Below are 20,071 nucleotides of genomic sequence, written 5' to 3'. Positions count from 1 at the left end.
TCCGGAATCTCCGCTCTCCCCCTGCCCTCGCTGGAATCCACTCCCCGCGTCCACTCACTGCCGGCCGGCAGCAGCGCGGCCGCCGAGGCAAAATGGATGCGGCGGGGTGTCCCCCACCCCTTTCCCCCATTTCCCCACTCCTTTCCACCTTTTCCAGGCATTCCCACCGCCCTCTCCCGCCTCCCTCCCCGCGGCCGGCGGCGGGACTACGAGTCCCATGGCGCCGCGGGCCGGGGGCGGAGCGGGGCTTTGTGCGGGCGGCATGCGGGGGAGCCGCAGCCGGGGCTGGAGCCGGAGCCGGAGCGAGCCCGCCCCGGGGGGAGGAGGGCGAGGGCGGCGAGCCATGACGGGCGGCGGCGCGGCGGAGCGCCCGCGGTGGTAGAGGGCGAGCGCGGGGCGCGGAGCCCGCCCGGCGCGGGGCGCGGAGCAGCGCGGAGCGGCCGCCATGGGCAACGCGGGCAGCGTGGACGCGCAGCAGACGGAGCTGAGGGCGCACGGCGTGCCCCTGAAGCTGCCCATGCCCGAGCCCGGCGAGCTGGAGGAGCGCTTCGCCGTGGTGCTGGTGAGCGCCGGCCCCATTGTCTGCGGGCAGCGCGGAGGGGCCGCGGGCGGGGGGAGCGGCGGAAAGTTGGCTCGGGAGCCGCGGCCGGGCGCAGGTGGGCTCGGCCGGGCGGTGCCGCCCGCGGGACGGGGCCGCGGCTCTTTGTCTCCGCAGCCCCCCCGAGGGCCGCCGTGCCCCGGCCCGGCCGGCTCCCGGGGCCGGGCGGCGGGGCGCAGCCCGCGGCCAGCGCAGCGGGAGCGCAGCGGGAGCGCAGCGGGAGCGGCTCCGCCGGGGACGCTCCGGGACACCGGTTCTGCTCCGCCGGGGCACCGGTTCTGCTCCGCCGGGGCACCGGTTCTGCTCCGCCGGGGACGCTCCGGGGCACCGGTTCTGCTCCGCCGGGGCACCGGTTCTGCTCCGCCGGGGACTCTGGCTCTGCTCCGCCGGGGCACCGGTTCTGCTCCGCCGGGGCACCGGTTCTGCTCCGCCGGGGCACCGGCTGTGCTCCGCCGGGGACTCTGGCTCTGCTCCGCCGGGAGCCCAGGGACACGGTCCTGCTCTGCCGGGAGCCCGGGAGCACCCCGCTCTGTTCCACCAGGAGCCCGGGGATACCGGCTCTGCTCTGCCGGGGCACCGGCTCTGCTCTGCCGGGGACACCGGCTCTGCTCTGCCGGGGACACCGTTCTCCTGTGCCCCCCGGGAACACCCCGCTCTGTGCCCCCCGGGACACCCCCGGCTTTCTCCTCCTGGGGATGCCGCCCTCCTTTCCCCCCGGGACACCCCGCTCCTGTCCCCCCCGTTGGGGGACTCCCCGGTGCTTCTCCCCCGGACCGTGCCGGGGTTTTCACTTCAGCAGCACGGACGGGTGGCTCTGAGATCACCTCCCAGCGAAGGGCTGAGCTTTCTTTCCCTGGGCAAAGCTCCCGCTGCCTTTGGGGTACCCCGGCAGCGCGGCTCCATCTCCTCTCTGCCGTGTTTTTTTTTTTTCCTTGGAGCCACGTTTGCGTGTGGAACGGGAGCTGGGGGAGGAGGGCGAGCGGCTCCATGTGCGTGCCATGCCCGGCCCCGCCGTGATGCTTCGGGAGCCCGGAGCTGCCGGGTCATTCCCGTCCCGCATCCCGGAGCCGCTCCCGGGCGCTGGGCGAGGATTCCCAACCGCTGTGTGTTGGGGATTATTTCTGGTTAGACCCAATTAGATTATCATGTCTAAGAAAAGAATAAGCCTATTCAGTCAGGAACCCCCACTGACGAGCCAAATGGCGAGTGAGATGTTACGATTATTAGGCACAGTGGAAAAAAAGCCCGGTGTCGCGTTGCTCTTGTCGGGGATGGGAGATGCTCCCGCAGGCAGCACACGGCTCAGGATCCAGTCTGGATTCATCTGGGACTACCAGAAGGGCTCCTGGCCCCGTGTGCCTGCGCGGTCTGCGGGAGGAAATCGGTGGCTTTGGGTTAGGGGATGGTGATGGATGGGATCTGTGAAAGGCAGAGACGTCACTCGGGGCAGCCTTAGAAACGTGTAACGTAAATACGGGAGATAACAGCACCCAGCCTGTCGTTTCCTGAGGTGCTTGGAAGGTTTTAGAGGTGGACTTCAATTCAGGCTGGGAGGATGAGTGCTGCAGCTTTGCTGGAGGGAGAGGCTGGCCATGCGGGTGGGCAGTCCCTACAAATGTGCTCTGGGACGGTTTTCCCCCACCTTGGGGAGAAGCTGCGAGATGGGACCAAACAGCCCCAAAAATCACCTTCATGCTGTTCTTGCAGCCAGCCAGGCATGGCTGCTGGTGTTGCTGCAGCTTCCAGGAAATCTCTGACCAGTTCATGAAAGAATAAACTGCCGGGCTGTGATTATTTTGTTTTCTCTGTGGCTCTGAGGGAGAGATGACTGTGCCACTGCTCAAAGCCCAGAATGGGGTAGGCTGGAGAAGTGCAGGGATTAACGAGAAAGGAATGATCAGGGGAAAAACCATGAGGAATATTTTCTGTGGGGAGAGAGGATTAGTCAGGAGATGGGAGCATGAAGAAGGAGATGCTGAAGGTTGTAAGACTAAATCTCACCTTCCTTATGTGCTGTCTTAAGAAATTAGCCTGGCACGGGCGTTGCTGGCACACTCTGAGCCCTGGTGAGGTCCTGAGGGCTGTGCTGACAATCCCAATTTCCATATCCCTGCTGAAATTCCCAAGGCTGGTCTGGATGTTGATGAACACAGTGAGTGGCTGTGTTCAGGTTTCCCTCCTCACAGTGGGAGGGTTGTGCCCACTCCTGTGTGGGAGAGGTCCCTTCTGCGTGTTTGGAAGTTTTGTTCTCTTCCAGAGCAGGGAGCCCTGGCCCTCCAAACCACCAGGAGAGCACACTTGGCCATGATTTCACCCTGAGTGCCATGACACCAACTGGTTTATGTTTTCCACCTCAAACACGCTGTCCTGAGCTGCTCCAGCATCTCTGGAGTCCCTTCAGCGAGGGGATGCTGTGCCTGGAGGGGATGGATGGGTGCCAGCTTGTGTTTGCTGGGCTCTCAGAGGGTTTTGTGTTGAGAAAGGGCTCTGCCTTGTCCACCTCCAACACACACACCTGGTCACCTCACACACACACCTGGTCACCTCACACACACACCTGGTCACGTTGTACACACACTGTCACCTCCCTGCCTCCTGATCCTCCTTGAGGTGCAGAAATTGCAGGAGATGATGGGCACTGCTCCAGGTCACGTTTTTTTGGGCGAAGTTCTCCAGTCTGTGCTCCCTGTGCCCTTGGTGTTCCTGAGGTGTCCAGAGCCAGCGGAGGGACAGGGATGCCACTGGCTGTGTCACTCCTGGTGGCCTGTTGGGCAGTAATCAGGGTTCTCCCCGTGGCTCTGTGTCTCCTGGTGCTGTTTTTGGCACTGCTGTAGGAAATGTGCTGCCGTGGTTCGTGTGCTGAGCCTGTGCTGGTGGGGCCTGGGCTCTGTGGGTGTGCTCCAGGAGGATGCATTTGTTGGGATGTACTTCAAGGAGGAAAATGTGCAGGACAACCCAAGGAGAGATCCAGCTTTCAGTCTGTGAGCCGAGTGCTGTTCCTTCCATCCTTCAAGCTGATGGGAATTCTCCCCTTTTCCTGTGCAATGGTTCCCTTCCTCTCAGGGTTACATGAGAGTGTGAACTCCAGGGAAGCAGTGGTGTGGCTTTGCCACCAAGTTCCCACTTTGGCTGTGCTGGGTCTCAGCTCTGGCTCTGAGCTTTGGGAACGTCCCAGCCTTGTCCCTTCCCCGGTGCTCTCTTCTCCTCAGCTCTGTGGGATCTTTCCCTACACACACGTGGGCGTAAATCCTGAATTCTGGTGACCACCCCACGTCTGCTCAGGGCAAACCCCAGTTCGGCAGCCCGGGGGTGCCAGAGGCATCCACAGACACAGTGGCACCGGAGCTGGGAGCCCTGGGAGCCGATCCCAAATTTGCAGCTCCTGCAGCAGGGTGGTCTCCCTCTGCACGTTTGCAGATGCCACGTGGTGTGGAGGAAGCAGCCAGGCCGGGCTTGGCAGGGGAAATCGCTGCCTAATGAGCTGTGATTGACATAATTTGACTGCTGGATTACAAATCTGCGGTGAGGTGAACAGGAAATATCCTCTCCCCCCCTCCAAGTGGGGTTTGGGTGCACAAAGGGCTCCTCTGTGCCCCTGCTGTGGGATGGAGGGCTTGGCCAGAGGGTGAGGGAGGTGTTCCTGCCATCCCCAGGTGAGGCACTACCTGCTCCTGCCTTGCCCACAGGAGCATCTCCCTTCTGCTGGAATTCCCTCCTTGCCCCTGGATTTTGTCCCAGCGTCGTTTTCCATCCCAGGGAAGGCAGCTTGAGCGTCTCCTGCTGAAGAATTTGGAAGCTCAGTGTGAAAACTCAAAATGTTTTCCAGCTGTTCCCCTTCCTCATTGTCTATCAGCTACATTAGGCATTGTTTTATAAAATATATAAGTATTTTAAACCATATGTATGGTTTAGGGTCTGCAAATCGTTACGGAGCACCGGGGGGCTGCAGGAGATATCTGTGGGATAGGATCAGCCTCCCTGCTTTGGTGGGGCACTGGATTCCTTGTTGTGATCCCTAAATTTAACAGGATCCCCTTGGGATGGGTTTGAGTCGAGATCCTGAAGCACCCGATGCAGGTGGGAGTGGTACTGGGAGGTGAGAGACACTAAGGGGGCTTTGGGAATCTTGAGGAAAATGAGATTTCTAAAGTGCAGATCTCAAGCAGACCTGTGGGGTTTCCTTGTTCCTCAGCTCTGACAGGCTCCTGCCCATGGGGATTTTCCTCAAGGGCTTGTGAAGTGATTGGGGCAGCGACACTTTTGCTTGAAGAAACAACCTCATAAATCACATGGTTAAATATATTTATATTTCACAGGGTTTAAATGTACAGCAGTGCTGGGTGGTGACACTTCTGCCCAGCTGCTTTGGCAGTCAGGGGATGGCATTTGTAAGTTTTTCCACCCAGACATCACAGGAGAACATTTTTATAAAACTGATTTTTTCCTTTGAGTGCTGGAATAGGAGGGTCCTGTGGTGGGTATTTAGCTGGTGGTAACCCTGCTAAAATTAATTTCAGCTCCTGGAAACCTGGAAGACTTCTAAAATGGCTGGGCTGATGCAGATGCGTGTATTTTTCGGTGTACCATTTTTCCATGCCAAATAATCCCAGTACTTTGGATGATGGTGGAGGGATGAACCCTCCAAATTAAATTCTGTTTAAGGTGAACAACAACAGGTCAAGCAAACCCTCTCTGACTTTAACCCCACCTTTAACCTGCCCCATCCTCTTTCCTCAGAACACTGAAGCTTTATCAAACATCTCCATCAACTTCCTTAACCTTGGGTGTGAGATAAAGAGCTTTTTATGATTTTTGGTTTGTCTGCATGAGCAAGGTCGTGCCAGAGCTGTCCCTGAGGTGTGAAATGGTCTCTGGTGAACTGCTCCATGTCATGGGTGATGCTGAAGGAAGAACTGAGAGGTGCAGGATGAAATTTGGATTTTACAAAGCGAGCTGAAATAAATCAGTGGCTCTTGAGTAGTTTCTGATTGGGGATTGAATGACTTGAAGCCACGGGTGGCTGCCCTCAGCCTTTCATTTAAAATCAGCTTTTCCTGCTGCATGAGGAGGTGTTAAAGTGCACAGAAACTTCTCCCCCTGGATGGCAGACAACAGACAACAAACCCAAACCAAAATGTTTGATTTCCTCCTGCGTTTCCAGAAGTACCTTGCTGGTTTTACTGTGTTTTGGGGTTGTTGGACAAAGGGTGTGAATCATTCAGGCAACTTCTTAAAGACTCCAACCCCTTTTGGAGTAAAACATCCATGTGGAGGTGAGCATGGGAATTACCAGCCCTGTCCTGTGTTTGTATGGCTGCTTTGGAGAAGGGGAGTGATTTTCCCTGCTGGAATTTTGGTGGTTTTCCCTACTAGAATTTTGGGTTTTTTTCCTGCTGGAATTTTGGTGTTTTTCCCTATTGGAATTTTGGGATTTGTGTCCTGTTGGAATTTTGTTTTTTTTTTTCCTGCTGGAATTTTGGGTTTTTCCCTGCTGGAATTTTGGTGTTTTTCCCTATTGGAATTTTGGGGTTTTTTCCTGCTGGAATTTTGGTGGTTTTCCTGCTGGGATTTTGGGGTTTTTCCTGCTGGAATTTTGGTGGTTTTTTCCTGCTGGAATTTTGGTGGTTTTCCTGCTGGGATTTTGGGGTTTTCCTGCTGGGATTTTGGGGTTTTTCCTGCTGGAATTTTGGTGTTTTTCCCTCCTGTAATTTTGGGTTTTTTTCCCTGCTGGAATTTTGGGGTTTTTCCCTGCTGGAATTTTTTTTTTTTTTTTTTTCCCTGCTGGAATTTTTGGTTTTTCCTACTGGAATTTTGGTTTTTCCCTGCTGGAATTGTGGGTTTTTCCCTGCTGGAATTGTGGGTGCTCCTTCCAGCTGCAGAAGGGGTTGGGCTGCTGTTCCATGTGGGGTCAGCACCAGCCCTGCTCCCACAGGGTCCAGGCAGTTTCCTGCTCTCATTCCGAGTCCAGCACCTGCTGAAGAAATGATTTTTGCATCCCAGTCTGTCCGAAGAAGTGGTTTAAATCTTCCCCCTCGCTCTGGAGCTGAGGGGGTGAATGACCCTGCAGGAGTAGCTGGATTTTTCTTCCTCTTTATTTCTCTCTCGGCGTCCATCCTGAAATGAGAGCAACCTCTGCCATTCACTTTCTGATTTTGGTTTGCTCCCTGAGAGGCAAACCTTGTGCCACGCCTGCCTTTGGCCCCAAACACACTTTGGAGGTTTTTGTTCATTTTTTTCCAGGCTGCTGCTGTTCTTGCAGCTGGGAGGGGCAGCGAGCACAGCCCGGTGCTGCTCTGGAGGTGGGCAATCCCTGGGCTTGGTGGCAGGTTGGGTTTTGCTTCCCTTTGGTGTCCCAGCCGTGGTTTGTGACGCTGGATTTGGGTGGTGGCACTGGGGGGGTGGCAGGGGCAGGTTTGTGCTCCAGGGCCACCAGCACTGCAGTGCCCAGCTGGCACTGGTGCCCGCTGTGGCTTTAGGGCACGGGGAATGTGGGACCCTTGGGGTGTGCTGCAGGTTCTGCTGAGCTGCTGTCGGGCTCGGTGACGTCCAGCAGGAGAGTTTGGTGCCACTTTTGCACCAAAACCATCCCAGGGTGCTCCAAACCCTGTCCAGCTTGGCCTTGGACACTTCCAGGGACTGGGGCAGCCATGGCTACTCTGGGAATTCCAGCCCAGGGCCTCCCCACCATCCAGGGAGGAATTCCTTCCCGATATCCCACAAACTTGGGAGATGGCCTGGGGGCTCCTGCTGCCATCACCAACCCCTTCTGCCCCTGGACCACCAGGACACAACCTCTGAAAGGGCAGGAGGCCAGAATCCCAGCATGGCCTGGCTTGGAAGGGACCTTAAATCCCACCCAGTGCCACCTCTCCCATGGCAGGGTCACCTCCCACTGTCCCAGGGACCTTAAATCCCATCCAGTGCCACCTCTCCCATGGCAGGGACACCTCCCACTGTCCCAGGGACATTAAATCCCACCCAGTGCCACCCTGCCATGGCAGGGACACCTCCCACTGTCCCAGGGACATTAAATCCCACCCAGTGCCACCCTGCCATGGCAGGGACACCTCCCAGTGTCCCAGGGACATTAAATCCCACCCAGTGCCACCCTGCCATGGCAGGGACCCCCCCACTGTCCCAGGCTGCTCCAAGCCCTGTCCAGCCTGGCCTTGGGCACTGCCAGGGAGCCAGGGGCAGCATCTCTGGGAATAACCCAGCTTTCTGGGATTCTGTGATCCAGAGCCAGCCCTGCCTGTCTCCTGGGCTGGCTGGGTCTGGCAGGGCAGGCTGGCACTGGCAGGAGCCCTGGCACCCTGACCTCGCTCTGCTCTCCCCAGCAGGAGCAGCCCATGAATTATGCACCACATGCAAATGCAGCAGCACTGCAGCTTGTTTTGGAGCATCTGGGCTGCCTCTTGGCTTTGGATGAGGCACTTTCTGATCAGGATGCAAAGGCTGCCCCGTGCAGGAAGGCACACACGAGAAGGGCTTGGTTCTCCTGCTCCCTTTCCATGTCCTCAGAAGGGGTGGGACAGCAGGAGGCTGGAGCTGGGGCTCTGGAGGGCTTTTCCCCCCTCTGCTGGGAGGTGTAAATGGCATTTTTCTTTGGAAAGCAGAGGATTAGAGTTTAAAAGCAGCAGTTTGCAGGCTGTGCTGGTGATGCAGCTGCTGAGGACTTCTGTGGTGAGCAGCGTGCAGCCACATTTGAGACAAACCCAGCTGAATGATTGTCTTCTTTGTTTGGAAGAGGCCGTTTGGGAATTCGGGATGGGAAATAAGTGACACCAGCCCGTTCCATTTGATTTATATTTGGGTTAGAGAAAATCTCTACCCTGGGGCCAAAGGGCTCAGGCTGGTCAGGTAACAGCACCTGGAGCTGCTGGTGGGAATGAAGAAGTGGGAATTTCCCGTTTAGCACGTCCTGGTTTCAGCTCTGGAGGGCTGAGCAGGTTTCCATCACTTCCTGTGCTCACACCAGCTGGCCCCAAGGGCTGTGCTCTTGCCCACAAGAGGTTGTTGCTGGGAAATGCCACTTAGTTCTGCTCCAGCTGAGGCTGGATTTCAGGGAAAGGCTCTTCTGGGCACTGAGAGCTCTGGGAGCATTTGGACAGCGCTCCCAGGGATGCCCAGGGTGGGATTTCATTGGAAATGCAGGTGAACCCAGTGGGAAGAAGTGATGATGTCTGACTCCAGAAGGCTGAATGATTTCTTTATTATAACTAAACTATAATACATTAATATACTATTTAAAGGAGATACTAAAACTACAAACCTGGTTTTCTAACTACCAAATCTAACTCACAACTCGTGACCCTCTCTGAAAGCCCAGCCCCAGGTGGGTTGGATTGGGTTGGATTGGATTGGATTGGATTGGATGGGGTTGGATTGGGTTGGATTGTGTTGGGTTGGGTTGGATTGGATTGGATTGGGTTGGATTGGCCACCAGGCTCAAACAATCCTCACCAGAATCCAACCCAGCCATCACCCCAGGGAAACAATTCTCCAAACACATCCCACATGGGAAAAACAAGGAGCAGGAATTGAAATTGTTTTCTCTTTCATTTCTCTCTGTGCAACTCTATGAAAAACACCTTTCTCAGTGTTTTGTGGCAGAGGGATTGGCTAATGTATCACTTGTATATGCTGGGCTCTCCCCAACATATTGCAGAGGGTCCCAGTTCAGCCCGGGCTCTCAGTAACAAAACCAGCGTTTGTCTGCGCGGCCTTAAACACACATTTGGGGAGGATATTCAGCAAGCACCAGAATGGGGCCATTGTCCTGCCCGTGAATGCTCCTCACATGAGGCTGGGCCGTGCTGGACCTCCAGGACTGTCCCCCAGCTCTGGAGAGTGGCTGAGTGTCCCGGGCCAGGAGCTGGAGCCGCGCCCGGCGCTGGGGACACCTCGGCACGGGAACTGGGAGCTGGGAGCTGGGAACTGGGAAGTGGGAACTGGGAAGTGCCCTGGGAACTGGGACAGCACTCCCAGGCCTGGCCCGAGCCCCAGGGAGGGATCCCGTGGCAGGAAGATCCGCAGGAAAGCTCCCAGAGGTTGTGACTTCCCTCGTCACGTTGCCTGGGCAGCGCACGGCGGGGTTAACCACGGACAGGACACGGGAATGGCTTCCCAGAGGGATTTGGGGATTTTGGGAAGGAATTCCTGGCTGGGAGCATGGATTCCCAGAGAAGCTGTGGCTGCCTCTGGACCGCTGGAGGTGTTCCAGAGCAGCTTGGAGCAACCTGGGACAGCAGAAGGTGTCCCTGCCCGTGGCTGGGGTGGCACTGGATGATCCCTCGTGTCCTTTCCACCCAAAACCACTCTGGAATTCTGTAGCTCCTTTCTGAGGTTCTGTCCTGGTGGTCCAGGGGCAGAAGGGGTTGGTGGTGGCAGCAGGAGCCCCCAGGGCTGCCCCTGGTGTCCCCAGAGTTTGTGGGCAGCTCCCCACGTGGGTGTTGGCCGAGGGCAGGAGTTGTTCCAGGACAGGAAATTCTTGAGCCTTCCAGACTCGTATGAAGAGATTTTAGATTTTGTAGTGTGCATCTGGCTCTTGTGAGAGATACCTTAAAAAGTACAAAAATTGTTTTTTTTTCTCCCCTCTTTCTCTATTTAATATATATTGTTTGGCCAGAAATCCTTTACTATAAAAGGACTTGGGGCAGCTCTAGAGCGTACATCTGTTCCTTGTTTGCCTGCAAAATGACTGCACAGTGGAGGCCAAAGGCAGAGAATAGAGGGTTGTACAAATTGGCAAAGTTGCTGAAGTCTCTCAGAAGCCAGTAATTACAATGAAGAAGCAAATTGTTCAATGCAGAAATCCTGGTTGTGCATCCATCCAGCATCATGGCACGTCCCCCTGTGGCTCCCCTTGTCCTGCTTTCCAGAGGACAAAGATCCCAGATATCCCAAATATCCCAGTTCCACCTGGGCCGGGCTTGGGGCTGGCCTGGGAAGGGATGGCAATGGCTTGGCTGGGCTCATACAGCACTTTTCTGACAAAGGTTCCCAATGATTTACTGTGTTTGGGAGTGCTTCAAAGGCCTCTCTGCCCAGCTCTGAGCCTTGCAAGTGCAGATGATCAAATAAATTAACTATCACAAATATTTAACTTAAAGCCTGCTCAAACAGGAGCTTTGATGTTGAGTGTGTGTGGGGGAGCCTCTGTGTGGCTGTGCACTCTCCCAGGGATAGTGGGTGAACATTGAACTTGTCTCTTCTCTCAGATACAAGAAGCCTAAAACTGGAAATGTAAATAATAATTAATTACATTTATTATTCCCCCTCCATGGGCGGCAGGTTGGGATGCAGCACTGGGCGGCACGGGGATGAATTATGGCACAAGGAGTTTTCCTGGGAAGCTGATGGAAAATGGATTGAGCAGGGCAATCACACTTTTGAGGACTGTAGTGTTGGCTGTGCCATCCCTACAAAACCCTTTGGCTCGGGGGTGATTTTTCATGCCATTGGTGCCAGGTGTTGCTTGGTGGCCACAACTCTCCAGGTAGCTGGTGTCCATTTGATAATTATTCGTGGATCGAGGCAGGATTTTTTGGGTAATTAATTTAATCCTTGTGTGATGCAGCTGCTTGCAGGTAGCTGGGCTGGGTGGCTGCGTGTTGGATAAAAATTGCAGCTCCCTGCAGCAGCCTGGGAGTTGTCAGCTCGTGCCAGTGATCTGCTCGCAGGGAATTGTGTCTGAGAGCTTCAGCTCCACGTCCCTGTTCTCTTGATCCTCTAAATGAGTATCTGAGCGTGGCAAGTGCACAATGTGCTTTTTGCTAAATGAAACAAGAACTTTGGTGCTTGACGTTTTTGCTCCCATGAATGTTTCAGGAGCCTCTGGCTGTGCTGTGGAGGAAGGAGAGGAGCGAGAGGGGCTTGGAGCAGCCTGGGATGGTGGAAGGTGTCCCCTGCCCGTGGCATGGGGTGGCTTTAAGGTCCCTTCCCACCCAAACCATTCCAGGATTCCACCATCCTGTGCCTGAGCAGATGAACGAGGTGCACAAAACCCTTTGCTTTGGAAATGGTGTTTTTTAACCCCTTCACTTCCAGACCCTGGCTATGCCAGGGGTGTTTTCCTTGCTGCTGGGCTACCCACTCTCAGCAGTGAGAGATTCAGCTGACCCAGATCAGATGGCAGAAGAGTGGGAGAGGAGGAATTTGGGAAGCTGAGTCTCGGGCTGGTGTGGATTAGAGGGAAGTGACCTTTCAGCTCAGGGGTTTCCAGGTCAGCTCAGGGACCTTCTCTCCTGTCTCAGGCCTCTCCTGCTCCCTCGGAGTCTGCAGAAGCTTTGGGGCCATTCCCAGCTCTCCCATCACTTGGTATGGGAGCAAGGGGTGTTTTCCAGAAATAAATCAATCTGTGCACCTTGCTGGAAGTGCAGCCTGTTCCCAGCAGAAGGCAGGTGGGCTTTCTCCGTGCTAGGGGATGATTCTGTCACATCTCAGTGCTTCAGTGAGAACATGCAGGGATGGTGCAGGACTTCCCATGAGCCGAGTCCTTCCCTCTTGATCCCTGTTCAGGATCCTTCAGCAGCCAGGGGGATGCAGATGAATTCCTAAATGGCAGAAAACCTCTGTTTTCTCCTTGGGTATGGCAGATCCGAGGTATCCTGAGCTGGATTTGCAGGGCAGAGGAGGGACTGGGATACCCACAAACACCACTCAGGCAAAAATTGATTAAGCATGAAATTCTTCTCTGGCAGTGAATTCTCTGCTGGCTCGGGGACAAAAGGTTGCACAACTGAAAGGGAAAAGGAATTTTATTTGGAAAGCTCAGAGCTATTGTTTGTTTGGTTTTGCTGGTGTTTATTTTCTGTCTGATGGCAGATCTTTGTTAAAGGTGAATTATCCCTTCTGTTTAGCAAGTGGAGTGAAAACAGCCCCGATGCACTTGTGAGGCATTCAGGGGATTGCTGGAATTGTTAGAATTGTTTGAGGTGCTCCCAGGAAGTGCTTGGGGATACTTGAGGTGTAATACTGTGGAGCAGAGTATGACTTGTATGCCTTGTTCTGGTATCCAAACAGCCCAGACAGCACATAAAGAAATGCTCAAATGCACTGAAACATCACCAGTAATACCTGCTGAAGTATTTTGAGCTTAACCCACAGGCTTATCGGGTACCACATCCCAGCTGCTGCTGCTGTGCCAAAGTGTTTCATAGAAAAGATGTGGAGGGAGAAAAGCACCTCTTCTTTAACACTTGGAAAATTCAGATTTGGATTTATTTAATCCCAGAAACAGCGGGTTTGGGAATTCCTTGTCAAGAAGATGTTGCTGCTGTGACAGCTCAGGGTCTGCCCCAGGGCTGCTCATTGCTGGGCTCAGGTTTTTAACTCTTTTTAAGCACGATTTCCTGCTCAGGGCCTTTTCCCACAGAGATACCAGGGCAAGCAGGGAGGCCTTCACTGTGTGTAGCCAAAACACTGATCCAGGCCTGGCATGGGGCTGCCCTTATCCCACTGACCTTGTGCTGGGGGATGCCACAGCCGTGGGCACGGCTGCTGCTCCTCTGGGAGCTCAGGAATCACCCAGCTTTGTTTTATAAATTCTGAATTCTGGCTGTTTCCTCCTCTTTTCAATCAGCAGAGCTTTTGTTTTGTTTTGTTTTATATTTTTTAATTTTTAAAAAAATTTTTTAAAATTTTCTGCTCATTCCCTTCATCAGCAAATTTTGGGTGAAAACTTCCCCTTTTCTCTGGGGAGCTGGAGCTCCTGCAGCATCACGAGAATGACAACAACAACAACAATAAGTGATAAAGGCTTCAGACAGTGATTACAAGAGCAGATTTATGGATTTTTCTGGCCAGCCTCCATCCTTGGAGATGTCTGTGCGGGTCCTTCCCTGGGGGATGGTGCCCAGCCCGGGGTGGGGTTGATCCTTGGCCAGGCTGGTGTTTGTGGTGCTGTCCCTGCCCCATCCCTGGCTCCCTGGCCATTCCAGGACATTCCAGGACATTTCCAGCCCAGCTGTGGGAGCTCAGCCCTCTCTGTCTGCTCGTTTGGAACTTCGTGGGAGGGAATGTGGCTGGAGGAATATCAACATGCCACGAGCAAATCCACCTCATTAGGGAGCAGGGTTTAACATTTTTTTGCATTAGTGGGAGGCTGAACTGTGGTGTTTGTGTGCTTGGGGTGGAGGAGGAGGGAGCTGTGTGCTGGCTGTGGAAAATGGGGGATGGAAACCCATCCAAAAATGGGAAAGGTGGGGAAAAGGAAAAAAAAAAAACCCAAAGGCTGGGTTTGCTGTGCCACAGCTGGAGGGAATCCTTGAGATGCACAGGAGGAGCTGTGGGAGGTGATGCCAGTGGCAAGGGTAGCTTTGGGTGGGATATTGGGAAGGAATTCCTGGCCAGGGGCTGGGCTGGAGAAGGAATTTAGGTGGGATATTGGGAAGGAATTCCTGGCCAGGGGCTGGGATGGAATTCCCAGAGCAGCTGGGGCTGCCCCTGCATCCCTGGCAGCGCCCAAGGCCAGGGCTTGGAGCAGCCTGGCACAGTGGGAGGTGTCCCTGCCATGGCAGGGCTGGATTGGGATGGGTTTGAGGTCCTTCATCCCAACCCAGTCTGGGATTCTGGGATTCCTCTCCAGGGAAAGCTGTGCTGGAAGGAGGGGGCATTTCCCTGTTCCATCACTGCCACAGTTCCCGTGCCTGGCAGCTGAGGATGCCCAGCCTGTGCTGAGCCAGTCTCTTCTACCAGGTTTTGATCACGTTGGCATTATTTGTTAGGGTTATTTTCCCACTCTCCATCTCCTGGTTTTTGACTGGAGCCTTTCCCAGGAGCTGGGATCTCGGAGCAGCATCTCCTGTTCCTGCCAGGGGAGCCCAGTGGTGTCCTCACGTTCCTGGTGTGTTTTGATGCCATTTTTCCCACTTCCATGTCACATTTTGACCTCTGGAAAATATCACCTAGCCAGGTGTTAACCTAACCCCTCAGTTCCCATGCAACGCAGGAACTCCTGTAAAATAAAAAAGGCTTTCTTTTATTCCAAATAAAACCATAGCTGTGCTTACCAACCATTCTGAACAGGCTCTTTAGGTAGTGCTTTACACTGGGTTTTCTTCCCTTCCTTCTGTTCAGTGCTCAACTCCTCAGCTCCTATGAAAATATAAAACCCTCTCCTTTTTTAAAAATTTTATTTTAATAGGCAACATCTTTTTCCCAGAGCCCCTGGGTTGTGGTAGCACCATATTGTGCAGGGGTTTATGTTACATGAGCAAGCATTTCACTTGGTCATAGCCAATTTAAGTTCTAGGCAGATTTTTACTGGCCTTTCACTTAATAGCTAAATCATCTGGAAAACAGATTGGGGTTTTTATGTGTTTGGGGCTTTTTTCTGAGGTGAAACCAGTCTGAAAATCACCGTAAGTGCTCTCCAGTGTGCAGGGCTGGGATGATGTCCCACCTCAGCGTGGGATACATCAGGACAGTTTGATAGTTTTATTTAAAATTCAATGGAATCAGGGCAGTGCCTTGGCTTTGGCTTGCAATAACTGATGAAATGCCACAGATTGGTATTTTTTTACCTTCACAGGAAAGCTTCCCTTTCCTTAAAACAGCATTCCAGCCTGAAACGGGATGTTTTCAAATCCCATGCATCAAATCCTCAAAAATCCCTTTTAACCATCAAGCAATTCCTGATAATTTCTGAACCAGGACGCCAGGAAAAACCTCAAATGAGATTGAATAAACTCTATTATCCCAGTATTTGTGCATAGGATGAATGGAATAATGGGAAAAGCAGAGCTTTGTTCAGGGATCCCATTTCTTCCTAGGAAATGAGTTGGGAGTGGGATGGAGACAGTGCTTCCAGCAGGAGAATTGATGCTAATTGACAGCTAATGGATCAGCAGTTTTCCAAACAAAACTGGGGAGCAGGCAGCCTCACATTCTGCTGGAATTGGATCATTTGGAGTAGAAAATCCATGGAAAAACAAAGCATGAGCCCATTCAAGTATGGCATTTATGTATTTATATATAATATTTAGCACCGGAGTGCTAAAAATTTAGGGGTTGTGTAGGATTTGGTGATTTGGCAGGTCCACGTGGGACGGTCAGAAATGCTGCTGCTAAAAATTCAGGGGTTGTGTAGGATTTGGTGATTTGGCAGGTCCACGTGGGACGGTCAGAAATGCTGCTGCTAAAAATTCAGGGGTTGTGTAGGATTTGGTGATTTGGCAGGTCCACGTGGGATGGTCAGAAATGCTGCTGCCCCACGGCAGTCACGTTTCTCACCCAACCAAAAAAAGAGATTTTTTTTTGTCTTTGGAAATGTCTCGTTTCAGGAGTGACTTCCAGCTCTCCAAGTAAAATGGTATTTTTGTCTCTATGTGGGAATATTAGAGCTGCAATTCCAGCAGAGGTGTGGAGATTCGTGAGGGATGGATGCCTGGAGTGGGCATTAAATGGAGATGCCTTTATCTTAAATGTTGGTATTTAGGGGAGAGTTGTGTAATCTGATTTTTGGGAGGTGATACAGGGTAAGGGATTGGTCCTGGGGAAGGGGCTGGGAATGAAACCAGGCTTCCTTGATCCAGGGGTTTTTTGGGAGATCTCCTTGTGGGGTGCTGTGTGCCAGGGGGCTGCGGAGTGAAAAAAGTTCCTGCTGAAGACAGAAAAAGGCCAGAGAGTTTTAATTTTGGATTTTGTGACTCTGGTAGAAGCTGGAGCTTGGAGCAGCCTTTTCTGTCACCCTGAGGTGACAACCCTGGGTGCAGTGCAGCCCAGAGGGTCTGGTCCCCAAAATCCCTGGAGAAACGGAGTTATCTCAGGGATCACCCAGCGTGTGGAAGAAGCTGGGATTGTCCTCCCCAGCAGCACCTTGGCTTCTCCCCTGAACTGCTGCTGGGCATTTCCTAAAGCTGGTAAAACCAGGGGGAAAAAAGGGAATTTTGCTGTTCCAAGCACTGAATAACCTGGCAGTGAGGGACCTGTTCAGTGCTCACCTTGCTCATCACTTGCTGCACAACTTGAGCAATTTATTTTAACATTTGGGTTAGGACAGATTTGCTGTTGTCTCATCCTGCATGTTAAATTTCTCAGATTTATTGGTTTTAGACACCCTCTTTTCATCCTGTTCCTTTGGTGTTTGGGAAAGGATATTTTCTTTCCCTTTTTTCCCCATTTTGGAGCCTGGTGTGTGGCAGTGCATCCCTCCCTTCCCTCATGGTTTCTTCAGCTTTTCAGGTGCTCAGGACTCTCGAGTTGTAAATATTTTGATGCCTGTTTGGATATAGCTTGTGAATGCTGGAATAATTCATGTTTACTGTTGTTGGTGGCACCTCTAAATCGCTTTCATTTTCTCCATCCTAGCAGTTTATAGATTTTTATTATTTTATGCTTTAATCTGAAGATGGAGGAGTTTAACTCCTTGGTGAGCTCAGTGTGGCTCCTGAAAATGTTCCTTTATTTTGTGTATTCCCTTCCCTTATCCAGTGATTTTTCCTTTTCCTTCTCCCTGTGATTCCATCTGCAGTTATTTATTTTGTTGCTGCCTCCTTTGCTCTGGTCTGAGCTTCTTTTCCATAACTTAATCCTCCTCTGCCAAAATCAATCCAGGGTTTTTTTTGTGTTTTTCTTTTTTTTTTTTTTTTGCTTGCAGACAATATTATCCCTGCTTGTCTGTGTTCAGTATTCCACAGGTTTGCTTGCATGGCCCTTAAGTAGCTTAGGGAAAAAAACAAGGATCATTTTCCAGTAATTTCCTGGGCGACTCAATTAAGTTTTACTTGTTGCAGTAATTCAGTGCCAGGGTTATTTATGGCACAATCAGCCAGGGAGTCTCTGGAGTGTTCCTGGAGCTTCCCTGGATGGGCAGGAGCCACCAGGAAGGGATGGCTGTGCCTTGGAATCATGGAATGCTTTGGGTGGGAAGGGTTGTAAGGATTTCCCAGTGCTACTGCCTGGGACACCTTCACTGGCCTTGGGCATTTCCAGGGATCCACAGCTTCTCTGGGAATTCCAGCCCAGCCAGGAACTCCTTCCCAATATCCCTCTGGCAGTGGGACTCCATCCCCTGTGTCCTGTCCCTCCATCCCTTACCCCAAGTCCTTCTCCGAGGGATCTGCATCTGGAAAATCAGGATATTTTCCCATTTATAGCCAAGCCTCACTCAGGCTGTGTTTTCCCAGGGAACAGCTCAGGCAGGCAGAGCTGCTCTCCCTGCACCATTCCTGTGGGATCAAACTCGGGCTGTCATTCCCTTTTTTTTTTGCTGGAAACCAACTTCAGCACAGCCCAGTGTGAGGAGAAGTGGCTCTGGCCCGCAGATGTTGGGCATGAATCACGCTGCTGGTCTTTATTTCTCAGCTGGGGTTAACTCCTGGGCTGTGGAAAACAAAAATGGGCTTTTTATTGCCTCGCTGTGGAGCTGGAGCCGTGGATGGATGCAGTGGGATGAGTGCTGGAGCACCCAGGAACCCAAAGAGATCAACCCAGCTTTGTCTTTGCCCCGGCTGCTTTGGAATGGGGCTTTTCCTGCCCAGCATTCCCAAGAGATGGAAATTCCCACAAGTGGGGAATATCTTGGCCAAGCACTCCCAGCCAGGCTCTTCCCTGCTTGCTTTTGGAGCAGAAATCTCCATAAATTGCTTTGAAGGCAGGAGCACTAATGACACATGACAACTGCAAAGCAGCAATAATCATCTTTCTGGGCATTCATTTAGGGAATGGATTGGAAAAGCTTAGGAGGCCTGAAATCCAGGATGTGGCCAGGCTCAGCTTTTCCATTTTTTGGATGCTTTTGGAGCTCACCTGGTCCTTAAAAGTAGGGTTTTGCCAGACCTAGACTGGTGCAGGAGCAGATGCATAAATACAAGCATATATGATTAGCAATTGATTGTTAAATGCTTTTATGATGACAGTATTTGGAATAGTAACAGATGAGGATAATTAATCCAATTGAACGGGTGTCCTCACAAAAATAATCCCAGCAAATGTTTTTTAACGCAGCCTGAAACGCAGCAAAACACATGAAAACAATTTTAGTTTTTCAATTCCTTAAACTCCCACGACATCACCCCCACATTTCGGCTTATCAGGGCAAAACGTTCCACACTGAGAGCTGCTTATTGACTCTGCACTGGGATAAATCCTAATAAATTGTAATAAATCCTAGGCTTTGGCATTGTTGTGTAGACCCAGCTGCACAGCAGAGAATTGGCACCACAGCCTTGGTTTTGGAAGCAGATTTTGGGAAAGATGGGACACAAGTGGTTAAGGACAAACTAGAGAAATTTAGGGGAAAAGAAGGCATTTTTGGAGTTGTATTTATTTATCGAGGCTTTGTGTGGTTTGGCCTGTTTGTAGGAGTGGGGCTGCTGCAGGGACACTTCCCTGAATTCTGCTTTTTGTGCCTGGGGAAGGTGTTCCTCAGGGGAGTGGGAATTGGGAAGGAAATGAATTTAATTGCTGGTCAGATTTTCAGCAGGGCGAGTGGAACAATAATTCCAGGCAGCTGCAGCCCGTGGATGGCATCTCCTGGGCACCTGAGTTCAGAGAGCTCCTGCACTCCGGGACAGATTTTGCTGGGCTCCAGCCCTTTTGGGACAAAAATTCCCCCGTAATTAGGTTTATTCCTCATGTGGCCATCTGTTCCTGGAGCATTCCCTGTGCTCCTCTGGCTCCAGGGAGGTCCTGGCTGGCTCTGAGCCCCTCTGGGAGCTGGCACGGAGCTGGGGGGGGTTTGGTGCCCTGAACCTGGGAGCAGCTCCCACAGGAGCTTCTGCATGGATTTAATTCCGTGGGGACAAGGAAAGGCTCCCAGGACACCCTGAGAGGGAGACAAAGGAGCTTTTCCAGCCTCAGACTGCCTGGCTCTGGCTCCCTTGGCTTTCTGGGGAATGCCAGGGCTCTTTTCTGTCCCTCTGCCACCTTTTAAGTTCTGGGTTTTCTGTCAAACCCAGCTCCCAGACAAGGGCTGCTTTTGGGGCGTGTGGGGCATTAGTTTGCTAAAAATGTCCTAAGCTTGGAGTGGAAATCTCTGTGCTGCTATTGCTTAAGTGAGGAAAACCAGGAATTTGGGAAGGTTTCACCTCCCTGATCTCCTGTGCCAGCTCAGTTTGGGTGGGATTATATTTCAAGGGGCAGGAATACCCTCTGCACATCCCCTGCCTGTCCAGCTCACAGAAAACTCCCTGCGTGGGTTTATTTTCCTGGCAAATATTAGATCTGAACGTGCCTGGAAAACTCCTGGGAGGCTGGAGATGTATTTAATAATTGTATTAAAAAAAAAAAATTACATAGTTCTCTTTGCTATTGTTGCAGAGACATTTTATTCTCAGCTTCAAACCGAAGCTGAGCAGGGATGGATGGGATATTGGGATATTGGGAAGGAATTCCTGGCTGGGATGGAATTCCCACAGAAGCTGTGGATGCCCCTGGTATCCTCCAGAGTTCTTCCCTTTTCTTCTTTTTAGTTTTTAGTTGGAACCTCTCACTTTCTTTCATAATCCCTGCAGTTAAAAAATCAGGGCA

At 52.3% G+C, this 20,071-nt stretch overlaps 1 protein-coding gene across 3 annotated transcripts in view; it reads left to right on the top strand.

Annotated features, from left to right (window-relative positions):
- The first annotated feature begins 412 nt into the window (after positions 1-412).
- FMNL2 (formin like 2) overlaps positions 413-20,071 on the top strand; it is a 115,413-nt gene continuing 95,754 nt past the window's right edge. For all 3 annotated transcript variants that reach the window (XM_077784866.1, XM_077784865.1, XM_077784867.1), the window contains exon 1: positions 413-562. In XM_077784866.1, the coding sequence (XP_077640992.1) occupies positions 446-562 (117 nt within the window). In that variant the 5' untranslated portion in view covers positions 413-445. The remainder of the gene's footprint in view (positions 563-20,071) is intronic.

This window comes from Lonchura striata, chromosome 8 (genome assembly GCF_046129695.1).
Source record: "Lonchura striata isolate bLonStr1 chromosome 8, bLonStr1.mat, whole genome shotgun sequence".
NCBI lineage: Eukaryota > Metazoa > Chordata > Aves > Passeriformes > Estrildidae > Lonchura > Lonchura striata.
The sequence above is the reverse complement of the archived record's forward strand: the minus strand, read 5'-3'. Positions and strand labels throughout refer to the sequence as shown.